The 25,318-nt window shown below is 48.0% G+C and overlaps 1 protein-coding gene across 2 annotated transcripts in view; it reads left to right on the top strand.

Moving 5' to 3' along the window:
* Positions 1-2,756: 2,756 nt before the first annotated feature.
* The window catches only part of KCNA6 (potassium voltage-gated channel subfamily A member 6), a 40,120-nt gene continuing 17,558 nt past the window's right edge, over positions 2,757-25,318 (top strand). Inside the window, exon 1 of one of the 2 annotated variants that reach the window (XM_025401449.1) lies at positions 2,757-8,368. In XM_025401449.1, coding sequence (XP_025257234.1) covers positions 3,615-5,207 — 1,593 coding nt within the window. In that variant the 5' untranslated portion in view covers positions 2,757-3,614 and the 3' untranslated portion in view covers positions 5,208-8,368. Of the gene's footprint in view, positions 8,374-25,318 lie in introns of both variants that reach the window. The other variant, XM_025401450.1, reaches the window with a different exon arrangement.

The raw sequence follows: 25,318 nt of genomic DNA, 5'->3' as shown, positions 1-25,318 counted from the left end.
ATAGAGTTGTGTCTTCCTTCACCTGGGAGCTGGCACTTCTGAAGGTGTGATTGTACTCATCCTTAACACACGCTGGGGGGGAATGATCTAGGCATAGGGTTTTTCTGAAGCTAAGAAATGAGTCTGTTTCACAAAAGAACTAAAAACAGAACTCGGATTCATGCATTTGCCAATGGCTTTTCCTTCTCAGGGGAACCTCCCCGGGCACAGTGAAACCCCTCTTGGGACACAACCTCATGCTTGATGGAAGGTAATCACGGAACATCAACTCGCCTGTAGGGTGGCAGGCAGCCCAACCAGGCTTAACCCGAGGGGCACTCCAATGGAGTTTCTCAACACCTTCTCAGGGTGTGTACACTTCTGCAGAATGAAGGTTCCTTCCCAGGCTTTGCCAGGATTGGTTTTGAAGAATTACTGACCTAGTGGACAGTCTTGTGAATAAAAATGGCAATGATGAAAAAAAAAACCTGCCAAGGAATCATTCATTATAAATTTGAAAACAAAAACAAAAAGAATCATGGGTTAGTCAATTTACGACTCAGAAAATAATGACAGATAACTGGATGAGGGTAAAGAGTATCTTTCGTATTGTATGTGTTGTTGGTTTCCTTTTCTTTTCTTTCAAAACAGTTTTGAAACACAGCAACTTTTGCGTGGAGTCTAAATGGCTTAATTACATAGCCTGTCAGTGAGAAAACTCCGCTGGATGACTCCGTGTACTTGCTTTCTCTCTCTTCACTGAGACAAGCAAGGTGAGAGAAGGGAGTGGAAATGAGATAGGCAAGCATGAGATGGGCAAGCTGGCTGCTTTCCTGTTGTGATGTGGTTTGGAGAAAAAAGAACAAAAGTCCCTTACTCAAACTGTAACTCCAAGCCAGTCAACATCAAAAGCCCAAGAAGCTATTAACCACAAATTAATTAATCCCTTGCTGTAGAGAACCAGGGACCTTCCCGAGGTCCTGTATGCCTAGCTAGGCTTAACTTTCACCTCATCGTGAACTTTTCCTTATTTTAGTACTAAAAATCATGCCCGCAGGTGGAGATTTAAGGTGCCAATGAGACATATGTTGTGCGAAGCAGCATCTTAAACCACCACACATGTGCCAGAAAAAGCTCATCTCTATATGCCCTGACTTCCCCTTACTGCAGACCCCCGCAAAGGGAACCCGTGCCTTGACTTTGGAGAGCAACCCACTTCCTTTCTTGCTGTTTGGTCCCTTATGTCCATAAGCTTTCATAAAAAAATCTTTCTCTTTGCTCCTGTATGCTGTGATCTCTTTTGATTTCTATCCCGGGGGATCAAAAAAGCCCACAAGGCGTTGGTGCCAGAAATCAGCTGTGCAAGCACAGAAAGGGAACAGAGGCTGTTGCCTGGCTCAACTGGTGAGGAGCAAGACTGGAGAATGAGTATGCAGTGAATTCAAAGGCTAGCATCTTTCTTACCCACTCAACACCTGACCCCTTCCCGACACATCTAGAAGCCTTGGTTCTCTCCTTCCTCTAGCCCTCTGAGAGTGAATGCTGCTGAGAACCACTGTGGTTTTAAAATACTCCGTGCAACACAAAGAACTCTCAGATGCAACCTGTGGTTTCAGAGCACCTTTATGTGTCATTCTCATCATTAAACTCAATGAATGTGTACTAATCATCTAATATGCACCAGAAGCTACACAAAAACACTTTGTAGTTGTTAGCCAATTCATTTTGGCTACAGCCAGCCAGAAAAGAGGAAACCGAGGCACAGAGAAGCAAATGTCAACCCTACCTGGAAGTGTCAGTCTGAAATGATCAGTTGAGTCTTCCTCTACCAGACCCCAACTTGTCTGGTCTGGCGAAGAAAGACAGAAATGGATGGAAAACCATTCTCATCCCCTTCTTACTGGAGAGTTAGGGAGAGTCAACTGGTCCCTAACAACAAACTCTGTCCTACTCAAATACTGCCAAAGGGGTCTTCGTTGTAACATGGCTTACGAGCAGACGACATCTTTCTGGGAAAGCACCTAGAATGTGACTGGCACATATTCAATCAATGCCCAGTAAACGTAGCTATTATTTTTTCAGTCATCACTCTTACATACCCCTTTTCCATTCACCCTCTTCTCCCCTTTTTTGGCTACCCAGTAATCAGAAATTCGAGATGCATCCTCCCGGGTGGCTAGGAGCAAAGCATCCCCAGGAGGCAGTGTTTCCTGGGCTGAGGTATCTCTGAGGTGCTTCCATCTTCCGGGTCCTTCCTCACTGGGGTTGTTGCCTCAGGCTCTCAGGACTCCCCTGAAAAACTTCTGATGGGAAAGGCATTGATCCACTTGCCACCCTTTCTCTACCATCCCTTTGCAATTCTAAGAGAGTTGCAGCCTCACCCTCCCAGGCTTGCAAAGGTAGAGGGAGAATTATATTGGAATTTAAATTGGAAGCTCTCAAGGCATCTCAAAAATACTTTCTCTATTTTTTTTTTCCTGTAGATATTGGAGAGGTTGGCAAATGGGTCTTCCTAAAGACAGAAGAATGTATGATTTAATGTTTTCTTTAGATTTCTGGATGAGTGGGTGCACAGTGCTCCGTATTGTGTGGTGGGGCGGGGTGTGTCTTCTTATTGATGAAATACCACTGCGCAGGTCAACTCGGTAAACCGAAATGAGAAAAGCCGATTGCGGGGGTGGAGGGGGTGTGGTATGAGGGTGCCGGCGCTTGTGGAAGGGGGCGCGAATGTGAACGTGTGAAAGCGAGAGGCGTGCCAGGAGAGCGCGGGAAAGCTTACTGGTGAGGCGAGTGTGCGTCTATTTCCATGGCGCCCTGGCTCGCGGCAACCCCTGGCTGGGCGAGGGGTGTGATGTGGGAGTGGGGTGGGAGGGGGCAGCAGGCGGGGCCTGCCACGTCACTTGGAGAGTGTGTGTTGGGAAGGAAGGGCAGAGCGGAGAGCCGAGCCGCTGCAGCTGCGGCGGCGGCAGCGAAGCCTTGAGCGGTGGGGAGGTGGGTCCCCGCGCTCGGGCGCCGGGGCAGCCCAAGGCCCTCTGCGAGGCCTGCGGCGCGGCTCCTAGGGAGGAGGTGGCGGCTGTGGCGGCCGGAACCGCGACCTTGGCCGGACCCAGCCCCGCGGTGGACGCAGGGCGGAGGCCGAGCCCCGCCAGGAGTCTGCCGAGCCGGAGGGAGGCGCATCAGGCGCTTCGGTACCAGCGGCAGCCGGGGGTCCGGAGCGGCTGCAGGAGCGCAGTGGGAATTGGGAAGAGCCAGCCCGGCTGGAGGGCGGACCCCTGCGTCCGGGAGCCGGGTCTCAGGCACCGCTGGGGGCGAAGCCACGCGTCTTTTCGGGCAGCCAGTTTCACACGCGCCCGTGTGCGGTTCCGGGCATCCCAGTAAGCTCTAGCACCGGGGCGCGGGTAACGGGAAGCGCAGAACCAAATCCCCAGCGCCCAGGTCACCTCCCCAGACCCAGCCTTGCAGGGACCAGGGCTTTAGGGCTCACGGACCCAACCGCCAGGTCAGACCGCGAACCGGGAGGAGCACGAGCCCCACCCTAAAGAGGGCGCAGCCGGGAGCCGGGGAGCGGGTGCCGCGCTCCAGAGGTTGTGTCGTGGGCGCCGTCCTAGTGGCGGGGAGCGCACCTCCGAGGGGGCATGAGATCGGAGAAATCCCTTACGCTGGCGGCGCCGGGGGAGGTCCGTGGGCCGGAGGGGGAGCAACAGGATGCGGGAGACTTCCCGGAGGCCGGCGGGGGCGGGGGCTGCTGTAGTAGCGAGCGGCTGGTGATCAATATCTCCGGGCTGCGCTTTGAGACACAATTGCGCACCCTGTCGCTGTTTCCGGACACGCTGCTCGGAGACCCCGGCCGCCGAGTCCGCTTCTTCGACCCCCTGAGGAACGAGTACTTCTTCGACCGCAACCGGCCCAGCTTCGACGCCATCCTCTACTACTACCAGTCGGGGGGCCGCCTGCGGAGGCCGGTCAACGTGCCCCTGGACATTTTCCTGGAGGAGATCCGCTTCTACCAGCTGGGGGACGAGGCCCTGGCGGCCTTCCGGGAGGACGAGGGCTGCCTGCCCGAAGGTGGCGAGGACGAGAAGCCGCTGCCCTCCCAGCCCTTCCAGCGCCAGGTGTGGCTGCTCTTCGAGTACCCAGAGAGCTCTGGGCCCGCCAGGGGTATCGCCATCGTCTCCGTGTTGGTCATTCTCATCTCCATAGTCATCTTTTGTCTGGAGACCTTACCCCAGTTCCGTGTAGATGGTCGAGGTGGAAGCAATGGTGGTGGTGTGAGTCGAGTCTCCTCAGTTTCCAGGGGGAGTCAGGAGGAAGAGGAGGATGAAGATGATTCCTACACATTTCATCATGGCATCACCCCTGGGGAAATGGGGACCGGGGGCTCGTCCTCACTCAGTACTCTGGGGGGCTCCTTCTTTACAGACCCTTTCTTTCTGGTGGAGACCCTGTGCATTGTCTGGTTCACTTTTGAGCTCTTGGTGCGCTTCTCCGCCTGCCCCAGCAAGCCGGCCTTCTTCCGGAACATCATGAACATCATTGACTTGGTGGCTATCTTCCCCTACTTCATCACCCTGGGCACTGAGCTGGTGCAGCAGCAGGAGCAGCAGCCAGCCAGTGGAGGAGGCAGCCAGAATGGGCAGCAGGCCATGTCCCTGGCCATCCTCAGAGTCATCCGCCTGGTCCGGGTGTTCCGCATCTTCAAGCTCTCCCGCCACTCCAAGGGGCTGCAGATCCTGGGCAAGACCTTGCAGGCCTCCATGAGGGAGCTGGGGTTGCTCATCTTCTTCCTGTTCATCGGGGTCATCCTCTTCTCCAGTGCTGTTTACTTCGCAGAGGCTGACGATGACGATTCGCTCTTTCCCAGCATCCCGGATGCCTTCTGGTGGGCAGTGGTTACAATGACCACGGTAGGTTACGGGGACATGTACCCCATGACTGTGGGGGGCAAGATCGTGGGCTCGCTGTGTGCCATCGCCGGGGTCCTCACCATTGCCCTGCCTGTGCCCGTCATTGTCTCCAACTTCAACTACTTCTACCACCGAGAGACGGAGCAGGAGGAGCAAGGCCAGTATACCCACGTCACTTGTGGGCAGCCTGCGCCAGACCTGAAGGCAACTGACAATGGACTTGGCAAGCCTGACTTCCCGGAGGCTAACCGGGAACGGAGACCCAGCTACCTTCCTACACCACATCGGGCCTATGCAGAGAAAAGAATGCTCACAGAGGTCTGACCAATGAAGGCAGGGCCTGCAGGAGGGGAGCACTGAGCTAACAGTCTCTTAGGCTTCCTTCTCATTTTCACTACTCACTCTAGCTTCAGTTGACTTCTTGACTCTCTCCCCCTCACCCACTACCTGGCATCCAGGACCAAATACCTGGACTATCAACCTTGTTGCTTAATCCCTGGTTGCTTAAGCATTCAAGGTGAATCCATCTAATGACATTTTTAAAATTCCAGCGGTGCCACCCAATCATGCCCATCTTCTGTCATATGGATGAGATATACATTTATGTCTGACCTTCCCTCAAGACTGATTTTTCATGTCTGGGACTTACAATATCTCTAGGAACAGCAATGTCAACAGGATGGAAACCAGCCATACCTAAGTCTTCGCTCCCTCCTTAGTGTTCTTTGCTTTGGGTCATGTGCGCTTCCTAGCTTCAGGCCACTTGGTAACTGGAAGAAGCTGGAGGACAGAAGCAGTACTCAACTTGCTGTTATTCCGGTGCCCTGTAACACCCGCTCGTCATCCTGCAGATGACCCTTGGTAGAGTCTTCATTTGCACAGCCTCAAAATAGGTTATTCATTTCTAAACTTGGCTGGAATTAGAGAAAATACAATCAAACTTTACCACTTGGAGGACACGGGGGTTAGTCCAGGACCAAAGGGGCCATGGATTTTTCAAAGTGTGGCTCAGCACAAGAGGCACTGGTGTTTGGTCTACATTTGGTCCTCCCTACTCTGATCCCCTGACTCTCTAGCTTCCAGGAAGGTTCCTTATCAGAGCCAAATACTCTTTTTGTGCAAGTGCCTTCCTGAGCAGAAGAACTGGAGAAAGGGAGCCACAGAACCAGGAGGGATGTCTGAATAGAGTCAAGCAACTGGCTTGACCACAGTCTGAAGCAAGGTGCCACTTAAACAGATGCTGTTTTCTCAAAGGGGCAGAGGAATCCTGTTGCAGATGGCAGCCTTTTCTCCCTCATTTCCCCCAAATTTTCTCTAGCCCTCTACCTTGCTTCCTGGGAATTTGATTTAGGATTGCTGTTGAAGGCTTCCTCAAGCAAACTCCAGCTTAAAGCCCTAGACAGGTAAAAGCACACATTGGATGGCAGCATGGGTTTCTTCCCATTTTATGGGCGTGAAATAGGTGGTTTAGAATAAGGAGCAAGTGTTATTCTTTTGCCAACAGCCTCACTCTAAGAGGTTTTTTTGCTGAATCAAGCAAACACTTGCCTGCTCTGCCCCTTGGAGCTGCATTTGGTCTGCTCTCACTGGTAAGGTGACGTGGTGGCGTTCCCACTTGATCTAAGCCATTTTCTTCCAGTGTGAGACCACTGCCATCTATCCACTGGCCCACCTACCCTCTTTTCTCTCTCAGTAACGTTGCCATTTGTTTTTTGCCTTTGATAAACTGTGATGTACTGTTCTGAGTTCTTTTGGGTGCAGTTCTGAAACTGAAAGGACTGTTAACATGTTTTTAATTTTATATCTATGCTTTCAGACTCTCTGATGATAATTTTTTTAAAACATTATTTTCTCGAAGACCAGCTTACGAGAGGACAGCCTTACGAGGGTTTGCTTGAGAGGCAGTGTTGCTTCTGTGACTGCCAGATCTAAATCTCGATCTTGCCATAACTTTACAGGGTAACTTGGGTCCACAGTCCCTCTTTGTGCCTCAGTTTACCCACCCATTACATGGGAACATTATTGTCTTCCCCTCCCTACCTCATGGGGAATGTCTGGGAAGCTGGGGACATTGCTATGCAAATGTGTGAATCTTAGTCATGGATTTGATTTTTAGTTCTCTCCATACCCCCATAGGCAAGGCCTTCCCCCAGGGTTCCTGCCTTGGATCCAAAGCCTAAGAATAGGCCATTATGGACCACTGGCTCCTGAAATCCCTCCTTGGCCTCTTGGACTGAGCCCCTCAGTCTTTCTTCTTACCCTTCAGAAAGGAGGGTTCTCTTTAGATATGTTCAGGGGGATCCTTCCATGGCTGGAGGTCACCTTGACTAGGAGCTTGGCTTCTCCAAACCTGAAACACAGTAGAAGATAGAGATGTTTATGATGCACAAACCTGCTCTGAGGTCAGAAAGTGCTAGTTTTCCAAATCTCTCCCATTACTGCTGGCTATTTGGGGAAAGAAGAGAAAAGCCCATTCCAGAGGCAGAAGGGAAGCTCCCAGCGGAGGGTGAAAGTTGGGACATGTATGCATGTATCTCTGTATATGTGTATGTAATCACCCTCATCACCATCCCTGAGAAAACATTTCCTTTTCAAGTCAGAGCACGCTTGAAAGGGTTTGTGGAGAGCCCAGCTCACCAGGGACTCTGGTTGCCGTAGCAACCTTCCAGACTGTTCTCTCTATCTTCTGCTTTGGGCATCAAGGGAGACCAGGGGACTACATCTTTCCAGCTTCTCAAATGGGAGCACCTCCCACATAGTGGCTTAGGGGCTGGGAGTGCCAGGACAGGGATGTGGGACTTTTGGAAAATGTGGAGGAAGCAGGGCCTCAAAGCTTCCTGTCTGGACTTTTCTTGCTAGTTTCCCCACCCAGTCATTGCAGCTGCCTCATCTTACTCCTGATCCTTCAGAAATTTGAATGTTAAGCAACCAGTTAAACCAACGTCAGTGTTAATTTTTTCAAGCTGTCGAGGGGAGCCCTTAGAGGGGACAACTTCTCCTTGGAGTGGCAGCCAGGCTGGGCCTCACCAGGTGAGATCACAGTCTTAGGGATCATGGAGTTCCTGTCTCCGCAGAGGCAGGCTCTTCCCAGCTCCACGAGAGGCGGAGAATTGCAACTTCTTCCTCCCTGGGAACAGTCTATCTAGCTCCTGGGAGGAATCTCAAAGATCTTTCTTCTCAAGACATCGAAGAAAAACGGAGAGGCTGTAGCTCGACCAAGTTTCTGTGAAGAATTTTGTCAAGTGATCCCTCTCTGACCTTAAGTCTCTTTATTTGGATTTTGTGCCCTGAGCACCAAGAGAATATGCACTCTGTGTTGCCTGGACAGCTGGGGTGGTGATTCACAGGAAGGGTCCAAGCCATTGCTACACCTGACTCAAGCTGGAAGGAGCTCCCAGAGGACTTCCTGGAACTGCCAGCCTCAGCCTGAGATGCGGGATATTCGTCCCCACGGAGCGAGGAGGGACAGCTCGCCGTCTTTGCAGGTGAGGTGGGTTCTACTGGAGGGGAATTTTGTTTTTGGCTCAGTCCTGCAGGCAAAATTAGAACGGGGTGGGAGAGAGAGAGAGAAGGTGGGGAAGCGTGCATCTGGAGAGATGCAAGGGTTTCATTCTCCTTCCCTCAGGGGCTACCTCGCTTTTTCTGTGTATTTTTCTTTGACTCAATTGACTTCAGTTTTCTTTTTCTCTGTTTCTGTCCCCTTGATGCTGCTGGCCCCTTTAAAAAATTCTCTCTTTTTCTGTGCATTTTTCCCTTTCCTTCTTTTTATTCTTACTGTCTCTGCCTTTTTTCTCCTTTCTCTAGTTTTCTTCCTTCTGGTTTTCCCCCCTCTGTTGTTTTACCGTCTTCTTCCTTCTATGTGTGTCTTCCTGCCTATCTTTCTCCCTCTCTCCACCTTTTCAGTGACTGGGAGCACCTAGAGTGTTGACGGCGAGGTCGCACATTGAAATCTAGGACAGCTGTGCTTGCTAAGGTCTGTCTGCAGCAGGAGTATTCCACTCTTTCCTGACTTCTCACTCTGCCATTCTTTCCTACCATGCTTACCTCTGTGGGGGCAAGTCCTGAACCTACCAAGCAAGATGAGACTGCTGTGGGCTCAGAAAAATGTCTCCCAGAAATTTCCTGAACCTGCAAGCATAAATGAGAGAAGGCAGGCTGGGGGGAGAGAATGACCCTGAGAAGTCTCAGACGAATCCTCTGCTGAGTAGCCCTGGACCACCTCAGGGTCTCCAAGCTTAGGAGGCTGGCAGAGAGGTCAAAGACAGAGGAACAGTAGAAATGTCAAATAAACAGACAAAAGAGGGCTTAGGAGGCAGGCATAAGGTTGGAGTTAGCCTGGAAAAAGCCTTACCTCGGGGATGACCTTAGCACTGCCCTTAATTCACTTGAAGGTTTTGTTAGTATCTGGCTGTCTCTCTCTCGGGTACTGAAGGCAGAACAAAAGGAAAGGACATAAATCTCAGTGGTACAAGGTGCAGGGAATCCTGACAAGGAGGATTAAGATTCACCAGGCAGTCTGCAAGGAGAATTGACGGACTCCTTGCTAGAAGTCTCAGAGCATGGGCTAAGTCCCACCTGCAGCAGGACATCAGGACAACCTGAGGGGTCCCCAGGGGGTGGAAGGCTATGCTATTACAATTGGCCCCAGATAACTTTTGGGGGGTAATAGAAATGCTCTCAAACAGGCTTGTGGTAATAATCATACAACTCTAAAAATTGCACCCCCAAATCATTGAATTGTGAAAAAAAGAAAGCAATGAGTCTAATAATCTGGGAGTTTTCCATCTGGGCTGGAAGAACGGTTTGGTCCTATAAATCTAGAAGTTTGGCGTGTCTAAAAATGGACCAGACAATATCTAGAATAGAACGACAGTTTTTTTTTCTTCTGCCACATGGGGACACTTCAGAGCTTACATGCAGTTTATCCTTGCTATTCATGCACAATATCACGAACTGGGGTGTGTGTGTGTGTGTGTGTGTGTGTGCGCGCGCGCGCGCTTCGTTTTGACATCAAATTGTTACGAGAGTTACATGCTTTTTTCTTTTTTCCTCTAAAGATGTGTCATGCCAGTTTTTTGGGTAAGTGCAGGGCATAATTAGCATGCATTGAGCTATGATATATATGTTGAACATTATTCATTATATAAGACTATGGCCTTGAGCTTGCCCAAGGAACTTACAGTTTGCTGGCAAAAAGAAAAAATCTCCAAGAAAAGTTCCTACAAACCAAAAACCCCACCAAATCCCTACAGCTGTAAACTCAGAATTCCTTAAGAGATTGCATAGGGCCCAAGGTTTTATTGATGTATCTACTATGGTTATTATTTTATTTTTGAATTTTTTGAAATTTTTTTTTGTGGGTACATAAAGGTTTCATTTTTCCTAACCCCCTCCCCACGCTCCATCAATTATTATTGATGCTTAACAGCCCTATGATGAGGTCCCAGCAGTCTTTGGTGCTTTGGGTAAACAAAAGAAGTGGGCGGTAACGGCCTTCATTTGTCTTACTGAACCTTTCAGTGATTCTCTCCCAGACTCTGATCTCCTCTTGGCCTTCTTCACCTTGTGCCCACCGGACCCTCCCTTCCCTTCCCTTCCCGTGGTGCTTTCCTCAGATGCACCAGCCAGTCCTGCGGCTTGTCATTTCTCCTCTCCACTGGCTGAGCCCTTGCTTGCGGCAGAATTTCTATCTGCCAGCAACTCGACATCCATTCCAAGATAGATTCCCAGAGAGTGTGGTCCTTCCGGGACAATCTAGCTGGAGCTGCCATCCTGGCTCACATGGGTTTTGACTGTGTGTTATTGCCGTGGGAAGGAAGTGGGGAGGAAAGTGTACTCCAATCCTACCTTGTCACGGTCACTTAGGGGAGGAAAAGAAATCCGTTTACTAGGTGGTAGGAGTTCCTGTCTCCATCTCACTTCGTATTTTGCCTCGGGTTGCACAGAGAGCTCATGGCAGAATAAGGTCTGGAGCTTGGCAGTTGGCAGCGAGAGGGATCTTCCCAGACGCAGGCCGTGGGGAAGGAAGACAGATGGGCTGTTAGCCTCTCATCTTGCCAGGTCTCCTGATGAACCACTTCTGTGCTGGGCTTGAGGTCTCTGTGCGGTTGGAGATGGTCATGTTTTTCACGTCCCTTTGCTCTGAACTTGAGAAAGTAGTTCACCCTGCCTCTTGGTCTTCTTGGTCCTCATCCTCCGGCTTCACCTGGTACCCTAAAGGGGGAGTGGAAACCTATCAGCCGCCGCCTTTGAAGGGTTATCAAAGCGGCGGCTGTGTTTGAAGGTGCACAGTAACAACAGGAGAGTGACTCCCTAGTTTTCAGAACAAAAGAGGAAAAGTTCCTACCCTACAGGAAGTATCATTCACACTGGTCTTACCTTGGCTATCACTTGACCTGTCTGGGGACTAGCCCTGCTGGGATTTATTACAATTTTTTTTTTAAACCCAACTCCAACCTCATCATTGTTACTCTAAAGAGAGTTCCTCATTCCTCGGTCACGAGCCTCAGCAGATACACTTTACCTCCTCCTAGAAAACATTTTGGAATCTTAAGCAGCTTCTGCTGTAGGCTGCAAGGAGCGCAGACAGACCCTGGCTCTTTGGTGAGAGCAAAGCCGACATTTCAAAAGGAAATTGCAGCCACGCAGTCTGCTGGCGCTGCTATTTTTGACATGCTTGCTGTTCTCTCAGGGCTTGACAACCGCTGTCTCCAGGAGACAGACAAACCTGCTCTTGGCAGCAGAGACACTGCTTTGAAAAAGAACATAGGAAGACAGTCCTGCAGCTGGGAGGGGCGGGGAGGACTTACCACTGGAAGTGTGGTACCTGGCTAGCGGGGCTGCAGATCTGAGGCTGCAGGATTTATCCTCACCCAGGGAATCCTGACCCTGCGTTGCATCATTGCCAGTGGGAACAGTCCTAGCAAGAATCAGAATGGCACCATTCATTTACAGAACATTTTCAAACACGTTCAGTGCTTTCAGACATCGTGCTATTTAACAAAGGGGTTAAGAGCATAGTTGCTGGAACCAGATCGTCGCAGCTCAAATCCCTCGTTTGCTGGGTGACATTGGGCAAGTTATGGAACAGTTCTGTGGCCTCAGTTTCCTTTTCTGTCAAATGGAGGCTAATAATCGTACCAATCTGATAGGGTTGTTTCGAAGATTAAAATAATATATGTACAGTGTTTAAATGTACAATGTCAGCTGTTATTATCATCCTATAGCAATGAAATGAGGTGGTAGGCTAGGCTTTGTTTTTTTCTTTGGCAGGTAAGAAAATTGAAGCTCAGAGGGGTTGTGATGTACTTAAAGGCACACAGTAATGTGTGTTTAATACTCTTCAGGGGACATGGAACCGAATGGAATGCAGTGAGGGTCTAACTGTTATTGGGCAAGAAGAGAGAATGAAGCCATATCTCCTAAATGTGTATATAGACTTCTGTTTACATGCCAGCTTGTCTCTGATGGAACAGCAGCAGGTGTCCTGTGCTTTTGTTTCCTATGGGTCTCTGAGTGTGCACACACACACACATATGCATATACACACATAAATATATATACATACATCCACATATATACACACATATATACGCACACAAACCCACATATACACACACATATATATACACAAACATAAATATACACATGCACATGTATACACACATATATGCACACACAAACACATATATACACACATGTATGCACAGACTCATATATACACGCTTATACGTATACTCACATATATACACACACATGGTGCTCTATATTCTATATGTGTGTAGCGTATATACGTGGAACATCTTTCTATGGAGCCCTTCCTCAGTACTGCCACTGATCTCCCTCTTCCATTGTAACATTCTCAGTGGTTGACACTCCACTCGAGTTTTCCTCACACACCTGCTCATGCCTTCTTCCTTGGGATGAATGCAGGGTCTTATAGTTAGCAGGAGGGACAGAACCCACAAACCAGACCCGGGCCCAGAATTTTCCTACACTGTTCCAGTGGCTTTCAAACTTCCACTGTCCTGGTCCTCTTCCTCAGCATGCATTCTGTTCCCCAGTCACCTTCACGGCCCCCTTTGCAGGTGGGGGTACCCCTTAATCTCCCGTGAGTGTGTTTCTGCTTTCCTGGTCCTCCATTAAAGTGGAGGAGACAGGAGGCCCTGGAGTTGGAATAATCCAACTCCCCTGCCCTTGTGGGTCTCCACTGGCCTTCACTCCGCCTAAAGAGCATTTATGACGTCTCTTGTTAGGGGTCTCGGCGTGGGCCAGATTGCTGTCTTCACCCTCATCTCACTGCCATAGCCACTACGGCTTCTTACAAAGGTCCCATCCCAGGGCAAGGCGATGTGGCTGCCCTCATGTTTGAGGATTCTGAGCATGCTGGCTTGCCTGCCTTTGGAGTTGGAGAATTGGTCTGAATCACTGTTTATTAGCTGTACCTCATTTAACCTCTCCAAGCTTCAGTTTCGTCATCTGCAAAATAAGGAAGCTAACATCACTTGCCTTACACAGTTGCTGTGAGATTCAGAAGAGACAGCCAGTTACAGAGTTTAGCAGGAAATAAACTCTTAGCAAAGCATGGCTCTTCCCACTGCCAATCAGCAGAGGGACCCTCGGAGACACCAAACACCCACCTGAGAGTGGGGCCGAAACTACCTGCATGTCAGAGAAAGGCAGGGTCCCTGCTGACTGCAGTTTTGTTCTCTGAAACAAATATTTAAATGAAATATGACATAAAAAATAGACTCAGGATAGCTAGCTATTTTTACCAGAAGGCTCTTTGCCTAGAGGATTCACAGCAGAATTTCTTTAAATAATTGCACTTACGATGTGATTTAATATACAGAAATATAATCTAAATATATCTTGGAAGAATAGGATGGATACACTGGTAATATGTATATATTTTAACAAAGTTTGTTTCCAGCCAAACTAGAATGAGAATTCTCGCTTAACCCTTCCCTCAAGCCCGGGAGCATTGCAGAGGGTGGTGCTGAGGGTCCCAGATGGAGGGGGCAGTCAATGCCTCTTTACGAAGAAGGAGACTGATGCAGAGAAGTGAAATAATTTGCCCAAGATCACACAGGAAATTAGGGGCAGAGCTGTGCTTGGGACCCAAATTTTCTGATTCCAACGCCAGCATATTTTCCCATGGGAAATGGAACTATAAGAAATTATCTAAAAACACACACAAAACACACACACACTTAAAAATAACTATTCATTTTCTGTCCAACCAAACTCCCTAGCAGAGCTGTCCATTGAAAATGGAATTAAGTGATTTTTAGTTTTATCTTTCCCTCCCCTGAGTTTCCAGGGCACAGAGGCAGTGGTCGTAGCTACAGAAGCCCAGAACCAGATGACCAGCTTCTGGATTTTTAAGGAAGTACTAATGACTGAGGACTAGTGCAGACCAAAGGTATTTAGCACCAGACAAAGAGAGGCTCATGTACAGGCTCTGGGCTTCTTATCTCACTGATTAAGGGATTCTTTAACCTCTTAAGGCTTTATTTTTTCTGTTTAATTTAGTGACTGGACAGAATAAAACTGTCATAGATTGGAAATCAGGAAAGCAAGGGGTTATCTGAGTCTTCTGTATTTTATAGAGGAAGGAGGGGATGCAGAAGGTCAGCATCTTACCCAGGAGCGTTGACTTCTGATGCCTTGGGAGGCAGAAAGCAGCTTCTAGACTCTTCCCTGCACTTTGTTGCCCTGATAGAGAAAGAGACGCGCTGTCAGTTACAGAGCTCTTTCACAAATCACAGGACCAGGGTCAGAAGGAAGAACGTGTCTAGAAGCCCTGGTTGTTGAGGCATAAATCAGCCAGGCACTCCTCAGCTGCTTTAAGGCAATTTGGCATTGGTGGAAAGAGAAACAAGTTCTGATATGGTGGGGAAAATAGCCGTGTTCCCTGCAGAAGACTGCTGTCTGTGCTTCAGGGGAAGGATCACGTTCACCCGGGAGAGCATATGTGTGCACACTCAGGCGCCAGGCACACCCTCCCAACCAGACCCTCTACTCACTTGGAAGTGTGTGTGTGTGTTTGTGTGTTTTGTTTTTCCTTTTTGTGCATCTGCAATCTCCTGGTTTATGGTTTTACATGCTTCCAGCAATTCCGAATTGCAATCACAGAGCACCTACCCTAAAACTGGGCAGATTACCTTGTAAGAGGTCCTCAGTTGTCACTTGTGGCTTGGGAGCCACATGGGACACAACATTAAGGACTATTGGAATATTTCACACACACATCTGACTTTTTGGTTTCTCTTCAAAGCAAAGGTCTGGGCTTGTTGATCCCGCACGTTTACTTTCCTCCCCCTATCAGCAAAAGCTAAGGGACAGTGGCCCCCTGCAGAAGGACGTGGGTCCTCTTTGCCCAGTGCCCATTACTTCTTAGTCACTGCTGCTGAGGCTGGGCCATCTGTCATTTTTTTTTTTTAAGATGGCATTTCGCTCTTGTTTCCTAGGCTGGAGTGCAATGGCATGGTCTCGGCTCACTGCAACCTCTACCTCCCAGGTTCAAGTGATTCTCCTGTCTCAGTCTCCTGAGTAGCTAGAATTAGTGCCCGCCACCAGGCCTGACTAATTTTTTGTATTTTTAGTAGAGAGTGGGTTTCACCATGTTGGCCAGGCTGGTCTCAAACTCCTGACCTGAAGTGATCCACCCGCCTTGGCCTCCCAAACTGTTGGGATTACAGGTGTGAACCACCGCCCCCAGCCCGTCTGTCAGTTTTAATTGTGCCCCTAGCCATGTTTTTTCATAGGTGGGAGATAGTTCTCTCTAGGTACATTTCTACCAAAGCTTAGAAAAAGAAAGATGGAAAGAGTATCATGTTTAGGGAAAACGATATCTGGCTTATGTCACCTGGTAACCCCTGGGGATACAGGTGCTTGCGGCCATACTCAGAGCCTTCCTGTGTGACTTCATCTAGTGGCTCAGAATCAATTATCTGACTTAGAAGTAGCAGGTCAGATGGAGATGGGAATATGTGAGTTTGCTGGAAAAAAAAACAGAAATGAGAGCAGAAATGAAGGCTGTTTGCCGGGAGGAGCCGGTTCCAGCTATCCGTGAGAGACGGAACTGTGAGGCTGCACAGTTCCGTCTCTCAGAAGAGAGACACTGGAGAGTAACAAGAGCATGCCATGTTCTGTGTCCAGGTAAGCAGGCAGGGGAATGTGTGATGTGATTCAGAACTCCCAACCGAAATGGTGAAAATGAGAAATCAGGCAAACTTCCGCGTTTGGAGATGTGTCCAATTAGAGAACCGCCACCTGTTTCTGTGATCTCAGACTGTGGAGCACTACTCCACTCCTGCTGGCTAGGACCGAGTGGGCGTCAGAGCGGGGATTCATGAGTGGCATCGTGTGGCTTTCCTGATAACCACTGGCCACCCAGCCACGGGCTCTGCATCTGTCAGGTTGCTTCTGCGATGCCATGAGGCCCATGGCCATCCCCAGATTCGATCTTGCCTCTCCTGGATTATTTCCAGCTGGTTTCAGCTCTCAGGTGGAATCTCCTGTCTTTGAAGCTTTTTGGTCAACAGGTAAGTGACCATAGATTTGGAACCATGTCTAACATTATTTCCTTCAGAGGGAGATAAGAAAGGTTTTCCTTTTTTTTAAGCTTTATATTTGCCCTTTCCAGGAGGGCAGGAAATGTTCAATCAGGTTGGGGTTAAATAAAATCCATCATGAGCCTTACATTGGAATGCTGGTAGGCTTCACTTTTTCCAACAGATGCATTTCCAAAAAGTTGTTGTTGTTGTGTGTGTATAATACAATTATTTTCCTATCAGAGGCACTTTTTAATAGAAGTGGGCCCTTTCGCATTAAAAAATCTACACAATATGGTTACACTTAAAAGAGAGCATGTAGTCGGTGGGAAAATGAATGTAAACTAGCTTGTAATGTACTTCATGCACTCGTGATTCCTTCCTTCAGTGGAAGGAAGAGGGAATGCTGTGGCATTGGAAATGATGAGGACTGCTGATCAGACTTGAAAGGAAAAAGAACGTTTTTATTTTCATTGTAGGAACTAGGAGATATTTTTAAAAATATATGTTCAAAAATGGGAACTCCAGCTGGGTGCAGCAGCTCATGCCTGTAATCCCAGCACTTTGGGAGGCCGAGGCAGGCGAATCGGTTGATGTCAGGAGTTCGAGATGAGCCTGGCCAACATGGTGAAACTCCATCTCTACTAAAAATACAAAAATTAGCCGGGTGTGGTGGCGGATTTCTGTAATCTCGGCTACTTGGGAGGTAGAGGCATGCAAATTGCTTGAACCAGGGAGGTGGAGGTTGCAGTGAGCTGAGATCGTGCCACTGCACTCCAGCCTGGGCGACAGAGTGAGACACTGTCTCAAATAAATAAATAAATAAATGATAAAATTAAATTAAATGGGGAATTCCAAGAAACTCTATCATAATCTCTCTTTTTCTTGCTGCATGCAGACTGTAAGTGATGCATTTGCAGGTGGGCAACACTGTGTTTCCCACACCTGTAGCTGTGTCAGGTGAGGCAGGACAGGAGACATGAGGACATGGTTCTGAGCCTCTTAGTCTATCTGTGAACAGTGTAGACAGAGGGTGATATCTGTCCACCCTGAGGCAGTCAACTCCCAGTGCTGTTCCCCACTGGTGTCTACCTGTGTGACCCAGGGAGAATTCAGAATCTCACTGAGCCTTGTTTTTCTCCTCTGTAAAACTGGGCCATTAATAGACATCCCACATGGTGGCCAGTGAATCGGTGGAATTAAAGCAGGTAATGCTAACAGGCCTGGTATGTGGTAAGCATTCAGTAAAAGTTATTATTTCATGGTCTATTTCTTATTTGCCCACTTTGACAGAGTACTGAGGCATAGGCAAGGCCTCTTCTCCAATCGCTAGGTACAGTTAAAACCACTCACAGCTCTCCTAAATCAGTCTTTTGGGAAATATGTCCACCTAGGTAGACATATTTCTTTCGTTTCGTAGATTTGGACTTTCTGATCCAATAGTGACCATGATTCAGCTATTCAATCACCGAACACTTGGTCATAACAGAGGCGACTCATGTAAAGGGGCTTCCTACCCTCTTAGAGTGAAACTGTTTCCTTGCTAAAAAAGCCAGCAGCAGAGAATATCCAGGGATTTTGTTAAATTCCTAAAGAAAGAACATAAGCAATGAGGTGACTTACCCATTGAGAACCCTGAGATCAGCGAGAACGTCCAGAAAACTTGGGAATCCACAGAGAGATTGAAGGACTGAGTGTGGAAGGCTTGCATGACTCAGCTATTCACTTGGCTGACCTGTGGGCTGCCGTCAGCGGGAGAATGAGCAGGAAGAAATGCACAAGGGTGCGGGTAGGATGCTTTCTCCCCGATGCGCGAGGTCAACACTTTTCTTTGCAATTATAACACAAATCAGTGGAAAACAGACTCAACTTACAGAGGATGCATTGACTTTACCTTCAGCATTTCAGGGATGTATTTAATTTGCAAGCCAGTCAGCTGAACTCACTTCATATATCAATAGAGAATAAGGACAGATGACATGGAATAATTGAGCAGGAAGAGAATTCTAAAAGTCATGGAATTCATTGCCTTGCTGTGCATTAGAAAAATTTCTAGATTATTCCAGGCTTATTCTGAAAAATGCCCAGAGAAAGAGAATCCATAATATAGACTCCTTCAAGCGACTTGTGTTTGAGCACCCTTTGTCAGGGTCTTTTCCTCATTTCTCAGTTACACATCTCCTGCTGCAGTTTAAATTTCCTCCTCCTGTTTTGTCTTCTGCTGACATGAATACTCAAGTGACCATATTACCTAGAATAACTCATGCCAGAGTTCCTCAAATGTGATCTGCAGAACATCAGTCCTACACAGCTTTCCATGGAGAAAGAATCCCCAGGCACTATGTTTCAGAAATGCTGCCTCTTGGAGATGTACAATGCATACGAACATAAAAGTAAAGGCTCTGAGAAGTCCTGCAGCAGTAAACCTATTTCACTTCTTTAACCCAGTGTTTTTCAACTTTTTAGTTTTTAAAACTTTTTTTTACCACAGAATCTCCTTCCCCCTTTTATAGTAATGTCTGCTGACATACCCCCAAAACTCATCCAACAAATACATTTTGAAAAACTCGAAGAGATATGAAGCTTGTTGCGATGGATTTGAGTGCACGGAGCCTCAGCCATTAAAGGTTTTTTGAGTTGGACCATTTTGTGGCTTCTTACCAAGCTTCTTAAAGTTCTTCACGCCCCTCTTGAGTTGTGCAGAAACGGAAATGGTGTTTTGATAAGGCTCTGAATAATGTGATAAAAGACATCCTCTTCCTTATAGTCCTTGTAAGTCTTCTTGAATAGAAGTCTTTGAGAAAATAACAGTAAGAGTTGGTCTTGTTAGGTTTAGGGCTACCTTGCTAGGAAATGTCCACAGATCTGATGCACTCTGCCAGGGGAATGAGGACGTCTGCATGCCTTACAGTGTAACAGCCAATTCCTATGCACGTTGTTAACCAAGTCAAAAATTGTAACATGGATTTTTTTTACAATCACTTTTCTAATGAAAATCTATTGATGAAAACATTCATGATAACCTTTACTAACTATCCTATTTATGAAATCTTCCCCACAATCTGAGAAAGATGCAAATACCAGCAGTGAGTTGTATGTAACTGGGTTTTCTCAGTATTCTTTTCCATCTTCGTAAACACTGTTTTCAAGTGTGACATTTGCCCTTTCTCCCTAAGTATTTTTGGTGCTGACACACCACAGTTGGACCTGGTTCCTCTGGTGCTTGGATTTCAGTCCCCTGGAAAGATGTTTTCTGCTAGGCGTTTTTGTTTGTTTGTTTGTTTGTTTTTGTTTTGTTGTTTTGGTGCTGCTGAGGGCTCTTACCTCTGACCCTCTTCTCATCCAGCAAGGCCTGAGGCTTGCTGTCTGCTTCTCACCCACTGGCCCAGGCTGAAATTCCTTCTTCCGTGGTGTCCCTTCTGTGCTCAGAGGCAAAAGCAGAAAGGATGTAATTGCTCTTGTCCTGTTGTTGCCTTTGTACTGATTCCTTTTCTGTACATCTTGAGCCATGAGGAAAAGTTTCTGGTATTAAAGCCACTAAAAGTCAGAAGTGGACTGTGGGGTGGGTAAGGATTGCATCCAATTCTGCATCTGTCACTAACCTGCTGTGTGACCCTACGCATGTCACCTGCCTGGCCCTCAGCAAATGGTAGCCATTAGTATTGTTCTCCCACCAGAGTCTTCACTGTAAAGTGAGGTCATTGGATTCGACGACTGGGTTTCTGCTTGAAAATTCTGCAGATACCCAAGTGTATTCATCAGATGTGCAGCTGGCTCCCTGAAAACTTGACAGACTTTATTGCTTGGCTTTTGCCACTGGAGTGATCTTTGAAAAAGAGAGTTGGAGTTACTAGGTTTTCAACTTGATGTAGAATCACTGAATTTCAGAGCTCATATACTCCAGTCTATTATTTTACAAAGATCTGAACTTACATTTAAAAATATACTGAGCAGGTTGTAGCAAAGTTTTGAAAGAGATACAATAATTTTTATCTGCTATCAAGGAATGATGAACGTCTTCCTTTTCCTTCCTTTCTGCCTCTATTCCTTCCTCCCTCCTTCCTTTCCTCCTCTCCTCCCTCCTCCCTCTCTCTTTCCTTCCTTCCCTCCCTTTTTTCCTCCCTCCTCCCCTCCCTCCTCCCCTCTCTCTTCCTTCCTTCCTCCTTTTTTCCTTCCTTCTTTTTCTCCCTCCCTCCCCTCCCTCCCTCCCTCCCTCCCTCCCTCCCTTCCTTCCTTCCTTCCCTTGTCCTTCCCTCCTCCTTCCCTCCCTCCTTTCTTTCTGTTTTTCTTAGATGAAGTCTATCCTAGTTATTAAGTGATTCCAGATCCTTCTTTATTTCGGCGTTGCAAAATAAACATTCCTTGGTTTTGGCTGTGTCAAGCACCTTGGCATTATGATGGGGAAAATGCTGGGCAAGAAAAGACATTTCTATATTAAGGAGAAGCAGGGGAGTGCGGCCCAGCAGGGATGCGAACCAGTATTCCCTGGGTCTCAGACTCCACACTAGAGGAAGGAGTCTGTAGAAAGGACAAAGGAAAGAAAGGTTGGTGTCACTCTCTGGAATCCTTAGACAAGGTAGAAGCTGACTTCTTCTATTTCTGGGAGACAGCAGTGAGCAGCCCCAAGGGCAGGCATTGGATTGTAGTGCCTGGGTCACCTCCCTGTGCCACACAGTGGCTCTGGGATAGAAAAGTCCCTGGAAAAGTGTCTAGCTCTGCCCTAACAGCTCTGCCCTGGAAAGCTTCTGAGCTGGGGCCTACGCCTGCACAGCTCCACCAAGGTCCTGCTGCTTTTTGGTGTGCGTTCATCATTCTCATCCCTCTCAGCTTTCCTTCCTACTCTTAGTGCAGCCTCATGAAGCCACCCAATCCCTGGACAGGGATAGGAAGCCTGTGTGGACTCCTAATGTGCTGTTTGACCTTGAGCAAGTTACTTCAATTGAACTCTTTATTTTCAGACTCTAAAAGGAATATCTGCTCATAATAGAAAATTACCCCAATTTAGAAAAGTATAAGGGAGAAAATAAAAATCCCATAACCCCACCACCAGAGACACTGAGGGTTGGAACTTTGTTGTATTTTTCCCCCAGACTAACTTTGTCTGTCTGTATCAGTATATCTATAGCGATCATTCAGTATTTCATTGGAAAAGCTTCACGTTATATCTCTGGTTTTCTCATGCAGTTACTACATGGCCGTCATAGAGATGCAGCCTTCTTTCGGTAACCCACTTCCTATTGGACTTTCAGGTTGCTTCTAACAAATGGTGCTCCAACAAACACTTGTACGTAGATATTTGTTCACATTTATGACTCCTTCCTTGGCTATACTCCTAAAAGCATCAAGAGATGTGAACAAAGTGAGCAACTAGTTTTCTAGGTATCACCTTTCTCACCTATAGTAAAACAACAACGGAAACAACAATCAGTGATAGCAGCAGACACTCACGTAGCATCTTGTGTGCCTGGCATGTCTCTAAGGGCTTATGTGTACCAACGCACTTAATCGTCCCAGTTGCCCCGTTACTATCTCCATTTCACAGAATTAGCTTTCCCAGAGTCACACACAGCCAGTTAGTGGGGTGGCAGGATTTCAGCCTAGGCAGTCTGGCTCCAGAGTCGTGCTCTCATCTGCTAAGCTAGTATTACCCCTGTGGGATGAAAGAGCTAAAATGAAGAATCCCTGGGGTCCTGTTACCCGGGAACATCACTAATGTAGCATGGAATCCTGCAAATAATGCTAGAATGGAGTAATGCAGTGGCCTGGTAAGCGTTCACTAGCTCCTGTCATCCTCTTCGTCCTCCCATTTGTGTGTTTGACGAGCTTAGGGTCCCTGTGTTTGTGAGTGCGTGTGCATGGGTATGCATGTGTTTGTATAATTTTATGAAGGGAACAGAGTCAGCAGAGTGTGAAGCAAGAAAGCCTGAACAATCTATTGACACAACAATAAAGCGCTCGTAATTGACGCTGTTAGTTATAGATAACTCATCATCGTTTCCTTTTTGTCTTAAGGTTCCCAGGCACTTTGGCTGGGAAATGTGTCATTTCATAATTGGAGTGTCCCCCCCGGTGGAGCAGGAATGGGATGGGATTTGGCCGTCTACTATAACCTCATTCCCCCAAAGTATGTCTGTACTTATTGTCTGAGGTGGCTGCTTCCCCTCCTTGAACTGATTTGCCTGTGCTGTCCAGAAGCATTGCTGGATATGATTATCCAGCGGAAAAGGAGCAAGTCGACAGACTTTTCACTGGCATACCATGTCCACCTTGCTCTGATTGCTTGCTAAATATAGAGATTGCCAGGACCCCTTGAAATTTTGATTCAGTAGATCTGGGAGACGCCTGAGAATACGCTTTTTTAAAAAACATGTGCTCGGAGTGATCATCGTCAGGGAGTTTGGGGAAGTTTTAGGTAGCAGGTCTCAACCTTCAGAGGATATCAGCATTGCCAGATTCTTTTGAAAAAAGTACCACTTCCTATCCTTCTGCTGACTGCCTGCCCTAATTTGAATAACTGATCTAGGGTGGTTTCCAAGTGCAGGATTAAAAAAAAAGTCTCTAGAGGTTCTTGTGTGCAGCCATAGTTGGGTACCTCCAGCCTAAGAAGTTCTGGTGATAATATTACACCTATACCTTTCATTGCACTTCACATTTGACAACTCTCTTTCACCATTGAGCATCATAACAATTCACTAAGGTTAGTATAGCAGGCATTATTATATTGCCCTTGGCTGAGAGAGGTTGATTGAATTGCCTAAGGCTGCACAGCTTCTCCCTCAGTCAGCAGCAGCTGTTCTCTACTTGGCTCATGGCCAATCCTGCCAGTTCTTTTGGGAAGGGGAAGCCTCCTCTCCCCTGAGACTCTCAGGATGAAATCAGTTGCCTCTCCTAGTGCTGATGCTCGCGAGGCTCTTTCTTCCCCTTCTCAGCCACATCCTTTCTACTGCAGCCACTCTTCCTGCTCAGAGGGCCTCTCTCTGAAAGGTGCAGTTGCGTTTCCCTCCCATGCTCCATCCCACTTAACAGTTAGGTCATGGCACTGAGGGATGGACAGCTTGGAGCCTGGACAGTCTACATCCTCCACTATGGTCTGAGGACACAGACATGCTGCCCCCCAGCTCCAGCCCCTTCGATGCCATCCTGCAGAAAGCACTGCGCATGGTGCATGGCAGGATCCAGGAAAGTCCCATCCCAAACACTGCTGCCCCCAGCTACAGCCTCACACCCCCATCCCAAATTCTCACATCCACCACCAAAGCTTCTCTCACCCCTGCATCCCACCCCTGATAACCTGAAAGCCCACCTGAGTCCTTCCTGGGAGGCGGCTGTGTGGGGCTGGAGCCCCTGCAGTGGTGAGTCCCACTCCGGACACCTGGCCAAAGGGAGCTTAACAAGGTGACCAGCGAAAGAGAAACAGAACCAGGTAAGGGCATCCGCCCCTTCCGCCATCCTCCACCCCGCAACCAACTGCAGGCTCAAAATCTCTCCCGATTCAAACCGAGGACTTTAGTTTCTCTTTACTGTTCCTCTCCTTGTCCAAACCTTTTCCTTCACACAGGCTGAATCTTGGAGAGGCTCCCAGTGACTGCAGACTTCCTGTGTCAGAATCCTGCAGCCTCTGTCCCTGGGCTGCTTGGGTGGAGTGGGAGGCGGCGGGAGAAGGCGGGGTTTGCCTTGCAGGCAATGCAGGCAGTGGCGCTGCACCCAGGGAAGAGTTCCAAATGCTGATTCTCTCTATTCCCTTTACCTCCCTACCTATTCAGCAGCCTTGCAACGGAGACGAAGCCACCCCCTAGCAGACTCTTGCAGGATATCGTTCACTTTCCTCTCTCAGGCCCTGCCCACCATGGGTTGTTGGTTTTGTGAGTTGGTGTGGGGGAGTCAGCAGGGTCCTCAGTGACTTTTGATGGTTCAGCACTGACTTTCAGGAAAGGTAAGCTGTCTGCCAACAAAGCTGGTCCCCACTGTGCCTCCTCCTCTTATACAACAATCCCAGGTGGCTTTCCTACCGGGTGAGAGGATTTGGAAGAACTGCGGAGGAATATGGGACCGACGAGCTCTCCTTTCTCAAAACAAAGGGAGCCTTGGTGCAGATGCACAAGGGTGGTTCTTGAAGTTGCATGTGACCCAGAACGGCTGGCTTGGTGGATCTTTACTGTTCTGGCTGGACATTGTCAGGCAGCTATCAGGGGGTCCAAGAGTCCTTCACAATAACCCCTTATCACCCGCAAACAGCCAGCCAAGATGGTGCTGCTTGACCCCGTCCTGCTGACGGTGGTCTGGACCAGGGTTGAGCCTGAGAGCCAGCCAACATGAGCCTCTTTCCTAAAAGCCGTTAGTCAGGAAGAAAAGGTTCCGGTTCAGTCTGGGCTAGCCTCCCTATGGAAGAGGTGGAAAACCTCCCAGCCATGGGAGCTGGACGGGGTCTGATGCATCCTCCAGCTCCGCTTTCTCCTTTTGTAAATGCCAAAAGGAATTGGGGTCCTGAGTGATGACTTGATTGGCCCAAGGCCACACGGCAACTATGACTACTTTATAACAGAGCTGGATTTTGGAGTCCAGTGTGTTAATTCACTTACTCCGTTGGCTAAGACACAAAGCTTCTGAAAATAATCTCTTATGAGAGCTTCCATTCAGCTCAGACTTGGAAGAAAGGACAGTTGTTATGTGCTCTATACGGAGAGAACACAGGTCTCGGTATCAGACTGATCTGGGCTCAAAGCCTGGCTCTCCTAGTCACTAGTGTTGAGATCCTGGGTGCATTTCTCACACACCTCGTGTTCCTCCAGTATAAAATAGGGATCAGCCTGGTCTCCTCACAGAAACATGGTGAGGGTGTTCTATTGAGTAGAAGATATACTTAGCAAATACTCATTG

The sequence above is a fragment of the Theropithecus gelada genome, chromosome 11, assembly GCF_003255815.1.
Source record: "Theropithecus gelada isolate Dixy chromosome 11, Tgel_1.0, whole genome shotgun sequence".
Taxonomy (NCBI): domain Eukaryota; kingdom Metazoa; phylum Chordata; class Mammalia; order Primates; family Cercopithecidae; genus Theropithecus; species Theropithecus gelada.
Note: the sequence above shows the minus strand (reverse complement) of the source record. Positions and strands in the feature narration are given on the sequence as shown.